Raw genomic sequence first — 15,850 nt, forward strand, 5'->3', positions numbered from 1 at the left:
AACACCTATTCATTTGACTTTTTTTTATGGAGTAATGTTTTCAAGAAGTCTAAAAATTTTATTTTTAAAACAAGGTGTAGGTGGCGCCGTTAGAAAATTGATAGAAAATCAATTATTTATTTTAAAGGATTTTTGATTTAATTTATCAATATACAATTTTAAAAACTCTCACCCCTAGCACGAGTATTTCTAACATGCAAGGGGTAACTGCAAATTTGTGTATTATTTTGTTTTCTACTTTGTATTTGTATTCAAGTAAAAAATGAACACCACGGTATTAGTAATAAATAATAATAATAAAATGGATTTCTTGGTAGGCGCATAATTGATTTGACAATTTATCAGAATCGCTGACCATATAAAAACGCATTACCAATTTTTTAAATGATATTTTGAAAATGTGACAACCTAACCGTACTTGACAAATATAGGGTTGATTTGTTTCTCGGTAAAGCTTATATGAGTTGTATTATGAATGTCGTGTTGTCATTGTTTCACCTGTATGACAACCCACAACTTTTGCAAATGAATAGGGTTTTTTTTTGTACTCGGCGCTTTGAGAGAAAAAAGCAAAAGTGTTTTTAAATTCAATTTTGTGTTTTCAGAAACCCGTTTGTTTGGTTGGAGAATAGTTATCCGAATGGATGTTATATTATTATTATTATAATTGTGGTTTATGAACAGATTGCTCCTTTGGTCTATGAGTCTCCTGGGAAGACATGTTTTATGTGTATATAATAACAACAATCATATTATTAAGTTTATTGCGATTTTGAATTCTTTTATTTAAATGCAAATGGCGACAGTATACTTTTGAGCATAATAATATCTAATGCCAACGAGAGTTATAATTTATACAATTTAATGTATACACAAAAAAGGAACGCGACCAGCTTCTTCGGCCGAGTGCGTTCAACATTTCTGATATTATAATAACCAAAATTATCGTTAAGGTCCAACGACCGACGTGTACGGATTTTCTAATAATATTCTAATAGCAATATTACTATACATCAAGTTCAGTCGAGTAAAAAATTGCAATAGCCGTAAAAATGAAAAAGACTTTTGTACTGATATTTAAATAGTGTTTATCAAATGTTCAATACTTACTTTTGAATAAATCGTGGCAATAGTAACAAATACAAATCGGTTGTACATTCTATTATTTCCGTTTAACGTGTTACCTGGTCGGCTGGGTAAGGTTCAAAGACATTTGAAGGGCACATGGGAAAAACAGTAGTTGTCACATTATGAACATTTTTTTTTTTCAAATAGTTTTTTTCAATTTATTCCAACAATTTTTTTTTATTTATGTCAATAGATTGTTTAAATAAATACATTTATTAAATGTGATTTTTTTTTTTGTTCTCATGTAAGGTGGAGGAATTCACGAACTTTGTTTTTGATATACTCTAAAATGTTCATAATGTGACAACTACCGTTTTCCCCTGTGCCCTTAATTTGTTTGGGCAAAAAAATATGATCATAATTTGTATTGTTATTGTTTTCCTCCATAATGGTTTCTTAATGTGCTTACGAGAACTTTTATTGGACATGAAACGGTCTACGTTTCCAAGTGTCAACTCGTATCCTATAATCTAATTATCATATTAACCGTTGTGGTAATTGTAGTTTCTCCAAGTTAATGCGAAAGCGGCCTTGTACGACGTGCCAATTAAAACTATTTTTCTTTTAAAACTTTTTATAATTGGGTCGAGCGTGAAGTTTACAACAACGATGCAACTTATGAGTGCGCGTTTGAAGAATAATTTTCTTCCTTTTTTTTTTTTTTTTGTTGACGTTACACCATAGACCGCGTTTTCTTAATGGATTCGTCATTAGCCGGAACACACATACAGTAGAGAGGGTCAATAGTTGAAACGGTCTAAACACGCCAAAAACAATTTATGTAAAACCAATTAACCCGACATGCCAACAGTGAAATTAGAAGAAAAAAAAACTTTTATCGATATAGACTTAAAATTACACCGGAATCGAATGCCTATGGGCACGGCGCTCCCTCCCTTACAGCATATTATAATATGTACAAGGTACCCGCCGTCTGAAAATAAAGAACTTTTTTAGACATTTTGTAACGTACCAAAGGCATAATAATAGAAACAATTTGGCTCTGGCCGTGAAAACGTAAAATATGCCTTGCCGAAAATGCCGCAGGGTTGGTTCATGCCAACCTACCGGGAATTATGTTCCCTAGTATTCAGAAGCGACGTGTCACAGTTGAAACGCTTACATTACAAAACTAACACGGTTAAGGACTGTCAGGCTAATTGAAGGGGCAGGTGGTCTACCGAGAAAATATACATTGTCGTTATCCGTGAACGGACGACGTATGTCCATTTTGAGCACGTGGCGTTTGTTGGTCGCAGCGAGAAAAGAGCAAACCGAAAAAAAGTTTCACGGTAATTTCCGGAAACTTGTATGCGTTGATATCACTTAAACAAAAACAGGTACTTGCAAATTATTCAGCGGCGTGCATTTGTTTATGTCGATAGAACATTGTATTAATATTAAATGCGTTGTCGACGTCGGGAAATTATGACTTTCTAGGCAATCCGTACGGTGTTATATTATTACAATTCCGCTGACCGTAGGGTATACACGAGGCGTTAAAAAAAAATAATTGTATCGAAAAAAAAATTAAACAATGTCATTTGGACTACCGATTTCGGGAACACGAACGTAATTCGACCCTCGTTTAAAATAGCGTGGCACGTGCAGCAGGATTTGCATTTGGGTATATATATATATATATATTGATGCCCTTAAATAATATTTATCCCGAAACTAAGTTTTAGCCGAGCTTTTCTTCTATTTGTCGAGTCTACGGACCGTTCTGTGTACATAATTATGTGCATTCTACACCACTAGGACTAGTTTGTCACTTTTATTTGCTATTGTCCTTACCGGGCAACTTGCCCGCAATTAGTAAGTCGGAGATAAATGATAACAATTATAAGTAATAACATAATAAAAATATTAAACTTCTATGACTATTTTGTTTGTTCGTCATATTATATTATACACAATTACATAATTATAAACAACGACGGGTTTTAGACTTGTTTTTTTTGGGGGGGGGGGGGGAGAGTGTGAGGGGAGATGTCCTTACAATATTTATCGATCACATTGTACATTTCGCATATTTTACAGATCGCAGTTGTCGTGCATGGAATATATTATTATGAAACAGGGTGGATGGGTTTCACACCACCGGACACCATCACCGAAATGTACACCACCGTTTAAAAATGTTGTTTTACAAAACCCGAGATAGTCGTAAGATATATTACGGTTAGAGTATATTATTATAATGCTGGGGGACTTTATGGCTTTTGTAACAGTTGACGTTAAATTTCCGGTTTTTGTACTTTTGTTGTCGGGCCAGAATACAGGAAACACGTTTTCAGGCGTTGCGCTTCATCATTTTGCCGACGTATAAGCTCTGAGCTATTTTGCTTGTACATCCACTGTTGTTGTCACTATACACAACTAGTGCAGTCATGTAAATGTCTGAAACAATTGGATTAAACAGACGTACTCGCCGGGAGAGAGAGAGAGAGAGAGAGAGAGAAGATATTCCATTTACATGTAATTATAATACAGTCATATTATTAGTATTATTGTCAACTGTTCGCCAGGTCGCAGACATTACCGCAGTACCATGTAGATATACGAATAAACGGCATTGTATCGAGGAAATAATATTCACCTATGTGCGTTTGTCTCGAGTTCGTTGCAAAGACAATAACGGTGATGAAGCCATACAAATCGGAGGTTAATGTACGAAATTTGATTATTAAATGGCACGGGGGTTGTCGGCAAGACCCCGCCAAAGGCCACGAAGTTTAATAATCGATATAATGCGTGTTAGTGCTTAGGTCAAGAGCCGGTGGCTGTCGTTTAACAATAACAACACTAATAATACAGGGTTTACTGAAAACTCAATTCGAACAATACAGATTACCCGGGTATTGTCAAACTGTGGAGCTCCCCTCCCCAAAAAAAAATTCAAATGGCATATATAGCCGCAAATATTGTCAGACACACTTATGGAGATGCTAGATTTCTAGCGAACCATTTTTCGTTGGTTCTCGAACGGAACGCGATGGCTGTATGTACAGTTGAATAGACTTATCCCAAATGAGGAGCGGCTCATTTGCATAAAAGGAGCACTGTACAGCCATATCGACACAAAGGCAAAGCCGAGGTGTACCTTAAGAGGTTGACAATGCGTTTACGGTTGCGGCACTTCCCACGCTGTATGTTTTTGTGCGAGACAGCAAGATAATCTCGTTGTCTTGCCTTTGCACCGATTCGCCGATTTATTCAAATTTAAAATACTACAATACAATATAATACTCTTCCGTCCATTTCAATCAGAATATATTTCGGCAAGTCGGTGTAAAATTGCAAAAAATTTGCATAAAAATTTCCCTAAAAATCTGCCAAAACTTGAAATGTTGAATAACTGTTACGCTGTTAGTTGTTACACACACGAAACCGTCGTGCGATTGTAAAAAATACAAATGTTTTAACTCAAAATCTATTATCAAAAGTGAACAGTGGACACCCGTGGTTACTAGTTTGTCTGAATTAATTTAAATATAAATACATTGTAATAGTGTTTTCGGTTTTCGAAAGGAAACGGGTTTAGTTGTGCGAGAGGTGAAGTTTGGATAATTTTACATAAAAATAATCATAATAATTTTATATGTCAGTAATCCCACAACAGCCACCGAATCGCATTGGCGTGGACCGCCGAGGATATTATCTTGCCTAACGTGCATTAAGATGTGTATGATAATATCACAATATGATATATATATTGCGGTTGTGTCACGGTTTTACGTATTTGTTATTATGAGACATTAACCGGGATGAAGAAATAAATTGACAAAATGTGCCTAAACGTGTTAGCTTGGCAAACGCAAAGTTCCCAAAACGGTTCCCATCACAGCGTAGCGGCTCTAAAATTGTTTTAAATAAAACTCAGGCGATTTTAGCAAATGTAACGGCCTATAATTAATAGAAAACAGTTAACAATAAAAATAATATGTTGCCTCTCGGTACTTTTTATTTGTATCATAATAGCATTTTGTATAATGAGCTAAAGGCCGTTTAGATGAGATCGCTGGGTTTTGTTTGATCAACCGTTTCTTACACGATCGAATTGCAGACTACCGAAATTCATCCTTTACCTCGTTATCTTATTGATCGGATAATTTCAGCTCAGTACGATTAGGACAACATTTATAACCTATTCGACCACGATAAGCGGCATCCACTGCAGTATAATCTTCTTTGGAAATTAATAACAACGCCGCCATTGGAAGCGGTATAGGAAGCTACAAGAAGCTTCTCTCTGGTTTCCTTTCTAGTTTTGCATCATAATACTGATACTCAAATAAAAGACTATGTTATTATAATATGTATACATAGATTTTCTATTTTTTTAGCATGGAACATGCTTTAGCCTTGGCCTCCCAGCTCGAAAACGACACGAAATAGCGTCACGAAAGTAGCGCGTCTACTTTAAATTAATAATATACCGAGTCGTCGTCGTCATGCAAACGTTTTGGCCAGAACATATAATTATGACTATACTATCGTCATAAATCGCAAAGAGATTATAGATCAGTAATAATCACTATTCAGGAGCCAGCAGGCTAAAGCATGTTTCATGTTTTATAATTTTAGCCGTTAGGCTTTAAGGAGACTGTAACTTTTATGGTTATTTCACTTAACAAAATGTCAGTGCTTACTTTGTGCTCCAAATTAGCCACTTTTTCTATCCATAATAATATGCTTTTGATTTAATAAAATAATAATTTTCCTATAATGAACGATCATGTTTATGAATACTAATAAGAGTTGATACACTTCAAGAAAGTCAAACAAATGGTTTTAATAATTTTATTTTATTTGACATTCTTCCAATGATAAAATATCATGTGCTTCGGGACGTTTGTCGAAAACGTACCGTTAGATGGACCTAACCGCATGGACGATTCTTCTTTGAACACAAGTATCACAATATCCTTAGGTGCAATAATTTAAACATCATTCCTTTGTACCGACTCCAACTCTTCTTGTGTTTTAAGATAATGGTTTTTTTTTTTTTGCTACTCTTCTTTGACTTGTCTCTGCGGGCGGTCTACGGCCGTTGTGTTGTTTGAAGGTTACGTCGACGTATGAATAAGCTTCGCGTTATATATTCGATTGCTCGCCGTGCCGATATTAAGTCATAAAAACGTGTATTCGATAATACTGACACGGTGTTATGGTTATTTATTTTTATTTTATGATAAAACTCGTATAATTGTCTCGATGATATACATATATGGCAATGAAGACGGTCGCTTTGCCGGAGCAAGTAGTACAACCGCCTGGTGATTGCACAATAATTATTTCGGATGCGACCGAGTGGCATATGTATACGAATCGTATGCAACTATCGCAAAAACTGGTCGTGTTCCATACCGATCACCCCATAATGACGCAACAACAGAAAATGTCAGAATTCTTAGAGCGGAGAAAGTGTCATGTGCGAACCACTATGCCGTCGATTAAAAAAAAAAGTCAAGGGGGAATCCCGAAGAGCAAGGGGACAAAACAACATTATCAAAATCGCAGCCGCACAATTATAAAAACACAAGCCATCCAGTGTTAGGCATCAGTTGTGTCTCTGGGGATCAATCCGACAATACCATCAGCAACAGCAGCAGAAGAGCATCCGTAGCAGTACCATGAAATTTTTTAAGGTAAAAACATATCATTACCGTATTTACAACAAATTATTAAGTATTTTTTTTTATTATACTTGCACCGTAGCGACATTTTATACAAAAAAAAAAAAAAAACATACACTATCTGTATTGTAAATTCACTGGTTTTCAACGGCTGTTTTTTTATATTTTTACAGGCTTGTGTGGTCGGTTTGGCCCTGATCAGTCATTGTTTGGCCACTGAAACCACCAAGACAACCGACAAGAAAGCTAACATCAAGAGGAGCTACGAATTAGGAGGACTCTCTGGTTATTCTGGACTCGGCGAATCCTCATATGGATCGTCGCTAGGAGGATACGGTTTGGGTGTCCCGGCTTACTCTCCCGGAATCGGTTCCGGATACGGTCTAGGCTCTGGATTAGGCCTCAGCTCTGGATACGGTATCGGCTCTGGATTAGGCCTTAGCTCTGGATACGGATATGGCGCTCCAGCAGGAATCGGTTTAGCCGCTCCGGCTTACGCTGCCCCGGCCATCTCATCCGTGCCCACTAGAGTCAGCACCTCCAACCATGTTGTCTCGGTGTCCGTGCCACAACCATACGCCGTGCCAGTGACCCGTCACGTACCAGTGTCCGTACCCCACCCAGTGCCCGTCGAGGTCCCCAGAGCCGTTGCGGTCAGCGTACCTCACCCGGTCCCGGTTACCGTTAACCGACCTTACCCGGTGGACGTACCCCGTCCAGTACCGGTCAGCGTACCCCACCCGGTGCCATACCAAGTTACCCGGGCAGTGCCATACCCCGTAGCTCAACCGTACCCCGTGGAAGTCCGCCAACACGTGCCATACTCCGTGCCGACTCCCGTCATCGCACCGGTCCCGGCTCCGATCGCCGTCGCAGCTCCAGCCGTCAGCTACGCCGCCCCAGCCATCGCAGCTCCAGCTCCAGCCATCGGCTACGCCGCTCCAGCCATCGCCGCTCCCTTGTCCGGATACTCATCTTATGGTTCGTCATTGGGCGGTTTATCCTATGGATCATCGCTGGGCGACTATTCTGGTTCTTCATTGGGCGGTTACAGCAGCGGATACGGCAGCGGTTACAGCAGCGGATACGGCAGTGGATACGGCAGCAGTTACGGTAGTGGATACGGCAGCGGTACGGCTCTTCCAAATACTCTCATTACAAGTAATTATAAACACCACATAATTTTCTTAACATATTTCATGCAAAATTACTCGAGTGTACCAACATAAGCATTCAATTTAACATGGGATTTGTGTTGTAACTGAACAACTATACACAATTTAAATATTAACTAAAATTTTAATTTTTTTTTCAGATGAGCAGTCCCTCGACTCGTGGACGGTATAGTCAATTTTCTATGATGTTTTGTTTTAAAAGTTGTTAAATGTTTTCAAACATAAGTGTGTTAACACATGCATAAGTTGTTTAATTTTAAGTATTAAATGTCTCATACGTTATACCATCACTATCTCATAAAATCATGTTGCCATTTTATATTAAATCAAAATATAAATCATTTTGACTGAAATAACGCCTGTGTAAAATAATTTGTACAATAATTAATTGAATTGATTTAGTTCACGCGACCTTAATACATGGTACGACATGATGACGTGGCAATTAACGTTACGCATAATAGATCATGTTGCATCCCTTTAGGTTTTTGTGTCAATTACATAATTGGTTATTACCACCAATATGACACTATTATAGTTAGATAACTTATAATTTATGTACTACTTGTAAGAAGCAATATTGAAGTTTGAAAAATCCAAATATTCAAATTACAATAATTCTTTAGTTTTTTTAAAACTAAATTCTATTTTTCTATTTATTACAATAATTAATATTATGTAAATGAAATTACAAAAGGTCTGAAATAATTAAAGTTTAATTACTTATTAGGATCAATTGCGAGTTATAAGCTGGTCATTATGATTATAAGGGTTGACGAGAACGGAATTTAAACCGTGGAATTAATGTGAATTTCGGTAGGGGTAAAGGGAATATATAATATTATCTGGGTCTCAGTGGAAGATAATCATTTTTTTTTTTTAAAGTTGCTCTAAAGGATTTATAATTTCTCCGAAATACAGTTGAAATTTTAAAGGAAACTCTAATTTAAAGCTTATAAACACCTTTTTTGGCATTTTACTACTTATTTAAGTATATTTTTACACACGTACTACATTTACCCTTAGTATTAATACTTAAGCCCTAAAATAAGCAATTCTTTTAAATTTTAATTTAAACAGGTGAAGGCCATATTTTTAATAACAATTGTTATTTAACGATGTTTGCATATTTTAAGGAAAATTATACTTAAATATAAGTATTTTATACTAAGTCATGTAAAATATAATATTAAAATGTATTAAATTGGACTTTATAGTTATAATTATAGTCTCAATGGTAACATGATAATATTATAAAAAAATAATGTAATATTAAAGATACAGCATGTAAAAGTATTTATTATATTACACAAAAACACGGTCTACGGTTGCAACGCTGAACTATTCAGTTGTTATTGTATGATATAAGTGAAAATTAAACTAATTTCATAACTTTAAAAATATTTTCGCTTATCTACATAAAATAAATTTATATTTATTCTTGGTTTTACCGTGTTTGAACTTAAAATTCAAATTGTTTTGAAGATATTTTTTTAAACTGTACAATGGTTTGCAGCTCAAGTATTTTTTACATAAATTTTAACATGAACCGTTGTATGCGTTCAGGAATTTGTTTTGAAAATTTATTTTAGCGTTGTTAAACAAAATTAGTAATTCCCAGAAGAGAGGAAAATTAAATTCTCTGTGTTAAAATACTGTAGACAGGTATTTAAAAAAAAAAACATATTGTATTCTAATTAAAAAAATTGTTTTACTAAAAGGAAAAATAATATTATAAAATGTGCTTTGATAATATCGAAAAAAAGTATAAATTTTAATATTCAATATTAGTTTATTAGTATATTGAGTTGTTTTAAAACGTTACGTTCTAGAGAAAACAATAGGCTTTTATTGGGGCGTTTCTTTTTACCTGTCTTAGGATAAGGGCTTCTAGCCGTTTTATAAGGGTCGACCTCGTTCGGTAATCCTATCAAATTTGCGGACGCAAATGTTTACTTCAGAATAATAATATTTTATTCCTACTTTTTTTGCATAATCTTATCTAATTTTTGCATAAAATATTAGTACAACTTATAACGCGATAAGCTCAAGTGCATCCGCCGTTTTTTTTTTACATTAATTATACATGCAACATATATTAGTTGAATATATTTAGTAGACTTTAATTTAGGGTGACTTAACTAGATTCACATGATTGATTCCAAATATTTTAAGATAATTCAAATAAGAACATGTTTGTGCACCAAATATGATTTGTTTCTATTCAAATATTTTACCAGTATTTGAAATACGTCATACAATAGCGATTATTTAAAAAAAATACGATAAATTCAATTAAATTAAAATGTTTTTTATAAAACAGTTTTAAAAGCAAATTTGTTTTCTATTCAATTTATTTGGCTTAAAAAAATAAGCATACGGCTTTTTAGTCGACAACGGTAGACATATGTGTCACGGCGACGGGTATAACGACTTTTTGAAAGAGTTATCAGTTATATAATACTGTAAGTACGAAAATCATTTAATTGTACAAACTACTTTTATTGTATAGTTTAACCGGATATAATATATAATACATAATTTCAAGTCGACCAAGGCAGCTGCGAAAACGGCTTGCAAAGATCACACGTCTCGCGCAACTTGTTTTCTGAGGAAAAAGAAAACAAAAAAAGGCACTCATATTGTTGTAGAAACGACCGCTTATTATATAGCCAATGGTTTCACTTCAATTATTGCAAAACAGTCAGAACTCGTTTGCTCTTATATTATATTGTTGCACATATTATGAAGAGGCATTCTTATAGTACTATATACAAATATTTTTTGCTGAATATTTTAAACGTAGGCAACGGTTGATAAGTTTTTTTTGTGGGGCAGGGAAAGGAGCTAATTAATAATAATAGAAAATCTTGAGCAGTTTTAAGACTTATGTTTTTGCTTGCGTTAAACCAATTGAAATTCATTTTCGAAAAACGTGAGAAATAAATGAATGAACGATAACTGTAATAAATAAACATAATTCAGGTAGTTGTTTTTTTTCTTTTTCAATGGCCTAAACCAGTTTTTGAGACACTCTCCGGCTCGACACATATAATATAATATAATGCTGTGTCCTAAACCTGTTGGCATAATATAGTATTAACGTTTACTTGCCTACTGGAGAGCGAGTGTGACATTCAACGCGTGAATCGGCGACAGTTTCGTTTACACAAGTATTATTACTTATACACTGCAGTCTACACAAAGCTTCTTTTGAACTAATTAAGTACCCGTTGTTTAGTGCTGTTCAGTGAAAGTTATAAATTACCTAGACCGTCTTCCTTTGTTCTCGAATGTACTGGGGTCGAGTCTGCCAGAAGAGACCCCAACCCGCAAGTCGATTTTATGTTTATTTTTGACTTGGGAATTAAATAACAAACTACAGTTAATGTTGTTGTTATAGAGGTCCGAACTCGAAAGTCAACTGTGTTTCTTGAATTAATACAGCAAGATTAAGGCGTTTCTTGGTATTTAGGTAGCCCTGGGAAACCTTTTCAGATGACCCTTTTTCCGGATGCTCAGGCTAGACGAATGACCGTAAAATAGACAGAAGCATTTGTATCACAACTTCATTCAGTTAACCATCTCATTTTTAGTTACATAATATATGTATACATAATAAATTATAACATAATATGATATTTTTAACACTAGCGTTTTAGTTTCGATGCGTAGCTTAGAAGGTGTTGTTTACCGATAAACGTTGATAAAACCAAAAACATATCATAATTCCTTTACACTAGAAGGGGTGTAAACCTTTCCTTTATTACGCCTTTTCACGTGAAGTTTTAGAGCTTAAGGTCGGAAAATTAGTTCTAAGGTAGATCTAAAATGGGGCTATAAAACATTATACAGTTTTCTCATAAATCTGTAATCAAACTTTTATTTTATTAAGGAAAAACCAATAAAAAAAAAGGAAAATTACACTTTGACCGTAGTCATTTTGTAGGTTGCTATGTATGAGTCAATCAACAGTCAACGGGTATTTGAAAATGTTTTCATTATTTGTTAATAACTCATATAGACCTGCAAACACACCAGCGTCAATATCATGATCCGTGCCCGCTATGCACCGACCCCACTGTATTGGTTTTTTTTTTTATAAAAATACACATAATATTATGATAATTTTTTATTTTTTGACAATCTCGGGTTATACTTAGACGGTTCAATTGTATTCAGAATAAAAATTATTTTAACTTTCGCAACTCCTACATAAAAATAACCGTTCAAAGAAAACACAAACAGCTTTCAGAAAAATAACTACTTACTTTTCATTGCCGATTCCGATCGAAGTTTATGATGAACAAACATCAGACAAGGAGAATAGGATCATTGAAGGCATTATAGTATTATAAAAAAATGTCCTACTTGGCCACCTACGCGCAGCCCTGAAAAATATTTTTAACGATGCGTAAAAAGAAACCAAATCGCATGGACAGGAGTCTGTTTTGACAGTTCTTAGATTAAAATAAAATTTCTTCTTTTGGCCGTTATTTAGTGGAGTAGAAATATTATATACAATTTCCTCGTTAGACGTGCGCGAGGTGTTGCTGGACCGGATAAAGAAAAATAATAAATAGACTAAGATTAGTCTTTTGCTGTAGATAAATAGCCGAGAGAGAAGCAGCCTAATGTGGTTGTTTGGTTGTGAAAAAACCACGAGGGCGATAAGAACGCAGTTTCGACGATACAAGTAAGCCGAATAAAAAAAAGGGAAAAGTAAATATTGAGATGGTGATGCAAAAGTGTCTGCCGCTAAAAGAAAATATTAGAAATGGCGTTTTACAGGATCGAGGATTAGGATGGCCGACCTTAATCAAACCATGATCACATTTTGAAATTTTGATAATAAATTCAACCGTCAGAAATATGATTGCGTAAGGGAAATGGAGGTACAGCTGTTGCTTAAATATTTCAAAATCGGATAAACATGACGTAACAAACACATACAAGTGTCAAGCTCGCTGTGTGAACGTTCCCACGTGCAGACTCTGTAGCTCATAAAAATCCCATCTAACTATACTCGAAAAATAACGAAAGATACTGTAGTAATACGCAGCATGGAATTTTGTACTTCAACTATTTGATGTACAACACGAATTTGTAACTTACTGTGCTGTCTTTTTTTTTTTTAGAATTCTATAAAATTAGCAAGTGCTAAAAAATCCGAGTCCCGATCAATAACGTAGACAGACTTTCGCGTTTTGCAGTAACTTTTTCGGCTCGACATTTACTACAAGTCTTATTATTTTAATATTTATTTCATTTTAAATTGCCTCGTTTTCGTGTAAATCATTTGTACCCGTCTAAGTAAATTAACCAAAGCGTTGGTGTATCCTTATGCCGTCCTAGCGTTAAAGACATTCGAAATTGGCGTCCTGAGCAAACCACCCGTCGTTGATTATGCTTGTTGCTATTTATTACCGCAACTACCTATCCTGTATGGTAATTATGTTAAACAAACCCTGTAATGTCCAGGACGTTTTTGCTGGCTTTTGGTAAGTGATCAGTTTGGTTACCAGTTAAATATTGCAGAAAACCGGCCACTGGAGCGTCTGCTCAGTGTTTAGTTAATGAAATTTAACTAAACTAAAAACCAATGTATCAGCAGTTGCATTACATGCAGATGCATTTAGTCACGTTATGACATGAAGTTATGACAAAAATATATGCCCATTCTACAATGCTGTATTGGAAAAATTGTAGTCTGATTAACGATTACAATTAATAATTGTGATCGTTATTCATAATGTTAGACTAATGTATTCATTAACAGCAAATTAACCGGATAGGTATGATTGTGCTATCAATTTAATCGTAATCATGATTACATATTTTATGATTGAAATTAATTTTAGTTTTAACTAGCGTCAACTCTTACCGTTATTATTTAAAATATATAATTATTCATAAATAAATTGTTTGCAGTTTATATTCGAAGAATTATTAAAAAAAAAACACAATTTTAAAACATCAATTTCTCAGGAAATATTACAAATGTTAAATCGTCTGGCATACCTGTATATTCCAATGAAATATTTAATAAAGAAAAAGCCGCGGGCCGGTTAAAACAAAATGTAATCATTAATCATATCATGGTTGCAATTCGTTGATTAATGATTACAATCATTATTTACGATTACTTTTAATAAATTATTAATTTAATCATGATTACTTTGTTTTAATCGTTTATGCAATTTAACCATTAAGTAATCAATTACACCCAACACTGACATAGTGTAATATCACTGTAACGAGATATATGTAACATAAAATATTATGAACAAGTAGTATGAAGTACACGCACTGGACATATTATGTTATTATGCGAGTTATAAAAATTACACATTTAAAACTCGGTTTTTGTGAAAATTTAATATAATAATAAACTTTGTATCCTATACTTGATATGCATTTTATGTGCTTATACATATTACATGTTGCTTTAAAACGCACCTGGATCATTAATGTTTTTCTTTGTACAATACAATAACGTACACCGAATGAAAAGTTACGTTATATTCAATAAAAATGTAGACTAATTTTATGAATATTTTATTGCTATTGACCGCATGTCAGCGGTCTTATCAGCTTAATAATGCATTGTTGTTACAACAAAGATTGTATCAATAAAACATTTATCAAAAATTAGTTTATTTATTAATTTAATAAAACTTATATCGAAGTAATAATTTCTTTTATCGCATTGACAGCATTTTTTTTTCATATGAATAAAGTGCTTTTATTAAGGGTCGATAAATAATATATATTCAATTAATAGATTGTTATTTTTCGTTGAGTGTACTGCGATATTTTTATGTATTTTTTTCTCTGTTGCATGTGTTTGAACTCCAATATAGAAATCATTTTCAGCTTATACTAAACTGAAACAGCAATTGTTAACGGATCAGCTGCTATATTGATTTCGCTTGGCATTGGTTCAGACATAAACTTAGTCCATAATCTCATCAATCTGATTATAATTATTGTAACTCGATTATAGTAAGACACAAATAAGGCACAAATAGTCAGCTGGAGTGAACGCGGGCATGTGCCCTTTAGTTTACTGACACACTAAAGGGCATATTTTATTTAAACCGCTTAAGTTGAAAACTTGTAGCAAACACGTTGGCAATTTTCCAAGTAATCGAAACTTTTAGTTTTACAGCGACATTCGTTCGTTTGTAATATAAACTACCGTCTACCTACATTGAATGTCTTGTAAGTTCTTAGTGATTAATACAGGTGTACATATTTTATACATCTCCTTATCGATCCTCGCAGGACCATCGTGTGTCGTCGAAGACAATGTTGCGCCCTTGATTGTATTCGTATAAAACAAATAACTGTTATCGTGCAAATGTTAGTATTGTTATGATCAGGATTTAAGATCAATATTCTGATCAATAAGAATAAAAAACATGTAACAGGTCGTTATTGGTCGTAACATTAGGATACGCAAAGTTTGATAATGTCGTCAACTTTGACAAAAGAGCCTATCAAAGTTTACCTTTTCTTTGTCTGGCATCTTGACGCACACACAATGAACCGCAAGTCCTATTATCATAATATTGTAGTTATATATATCTATATATATATATATATCTATATATATATATATATATATATATATATATATATATATATATATATATCTACTGTGGACCTCGAGAAAATTGCCAACAAATACATAATATTATATAGGGAAAACATAATACAGTATTATCGTGGGATCGTGGCAAAAGACGGCGAAGGTGTGTAGGGTTCGAAAAGCCGTATAAGAACTCACATAGTAAATTATACTATTTTTTTGAAAATCGAATATCAATACAACACTGTTAAAGATGCACTGACCCATAAATTATTATTCGAATGTCATAGTTAATATTGTTGGTGTTTACC

General features: G+C 34.1%; 1 protein-coding gene across 1 annotated transcript; it reads left to right on the forward strand.

Annotated features, from left to right (window-relative positions):
• The first annotated feature begins 6,640 nt into the window (after nt 1–6,640).
• Nucleotides 6,641–8,301, forward strand: LOC126832868 (fibroin heavy chain-like). The gene is made up of 3 exons (XM_050563888.1): nt 6,641–6,782; nt 6,944–7,931; nt 8,086–8,301. Exons 1-3 carry the CDS (start codon nt 6,768–6,770, stop codon nt 8,115–8,117), a joined length of 1,035 nt encoding a protein of 344 aa, XP_050419845.1. The 5' UTR covers nt 6,641–6,767; the 3' UTR covers nt 8,118–8,301.
• Nucleotides 8,302–15,850: the final 7,549 nt, after the last annotated feature.

Source organism: Adelges cooleyi, unplaced genomic scaffold (genome assembly GCF_023614345.1).
Source record: "Adelges cooleyi isolate 19-005CV unplaced genomic scaffold, UGA_ACOO_1.1 ACOO_flye_CR_arks_rails_tigmint_CR_PRNA_167, whole genome shotgun sequence".
Classification (NCBI taxonomy): domain Eukaryota; kingdom Metazoa; phylum Arthropoda; class Insecta; order Hemiptera; family Adelgidae; genus Adelges; species Adelges cooleyi.

Excerpts from the sequence above, each read along its gene's own strand:
- LOC126832868 (XM_050563888.1), top strand. Across the intron at positions 7,932-8,085 it reads TCCAAATACTCTCATTACAA|ATGAGCAGTCCCTCGACTCG; the intron begins GTAATTATAAAC and ends TTTTTTTTTCAG.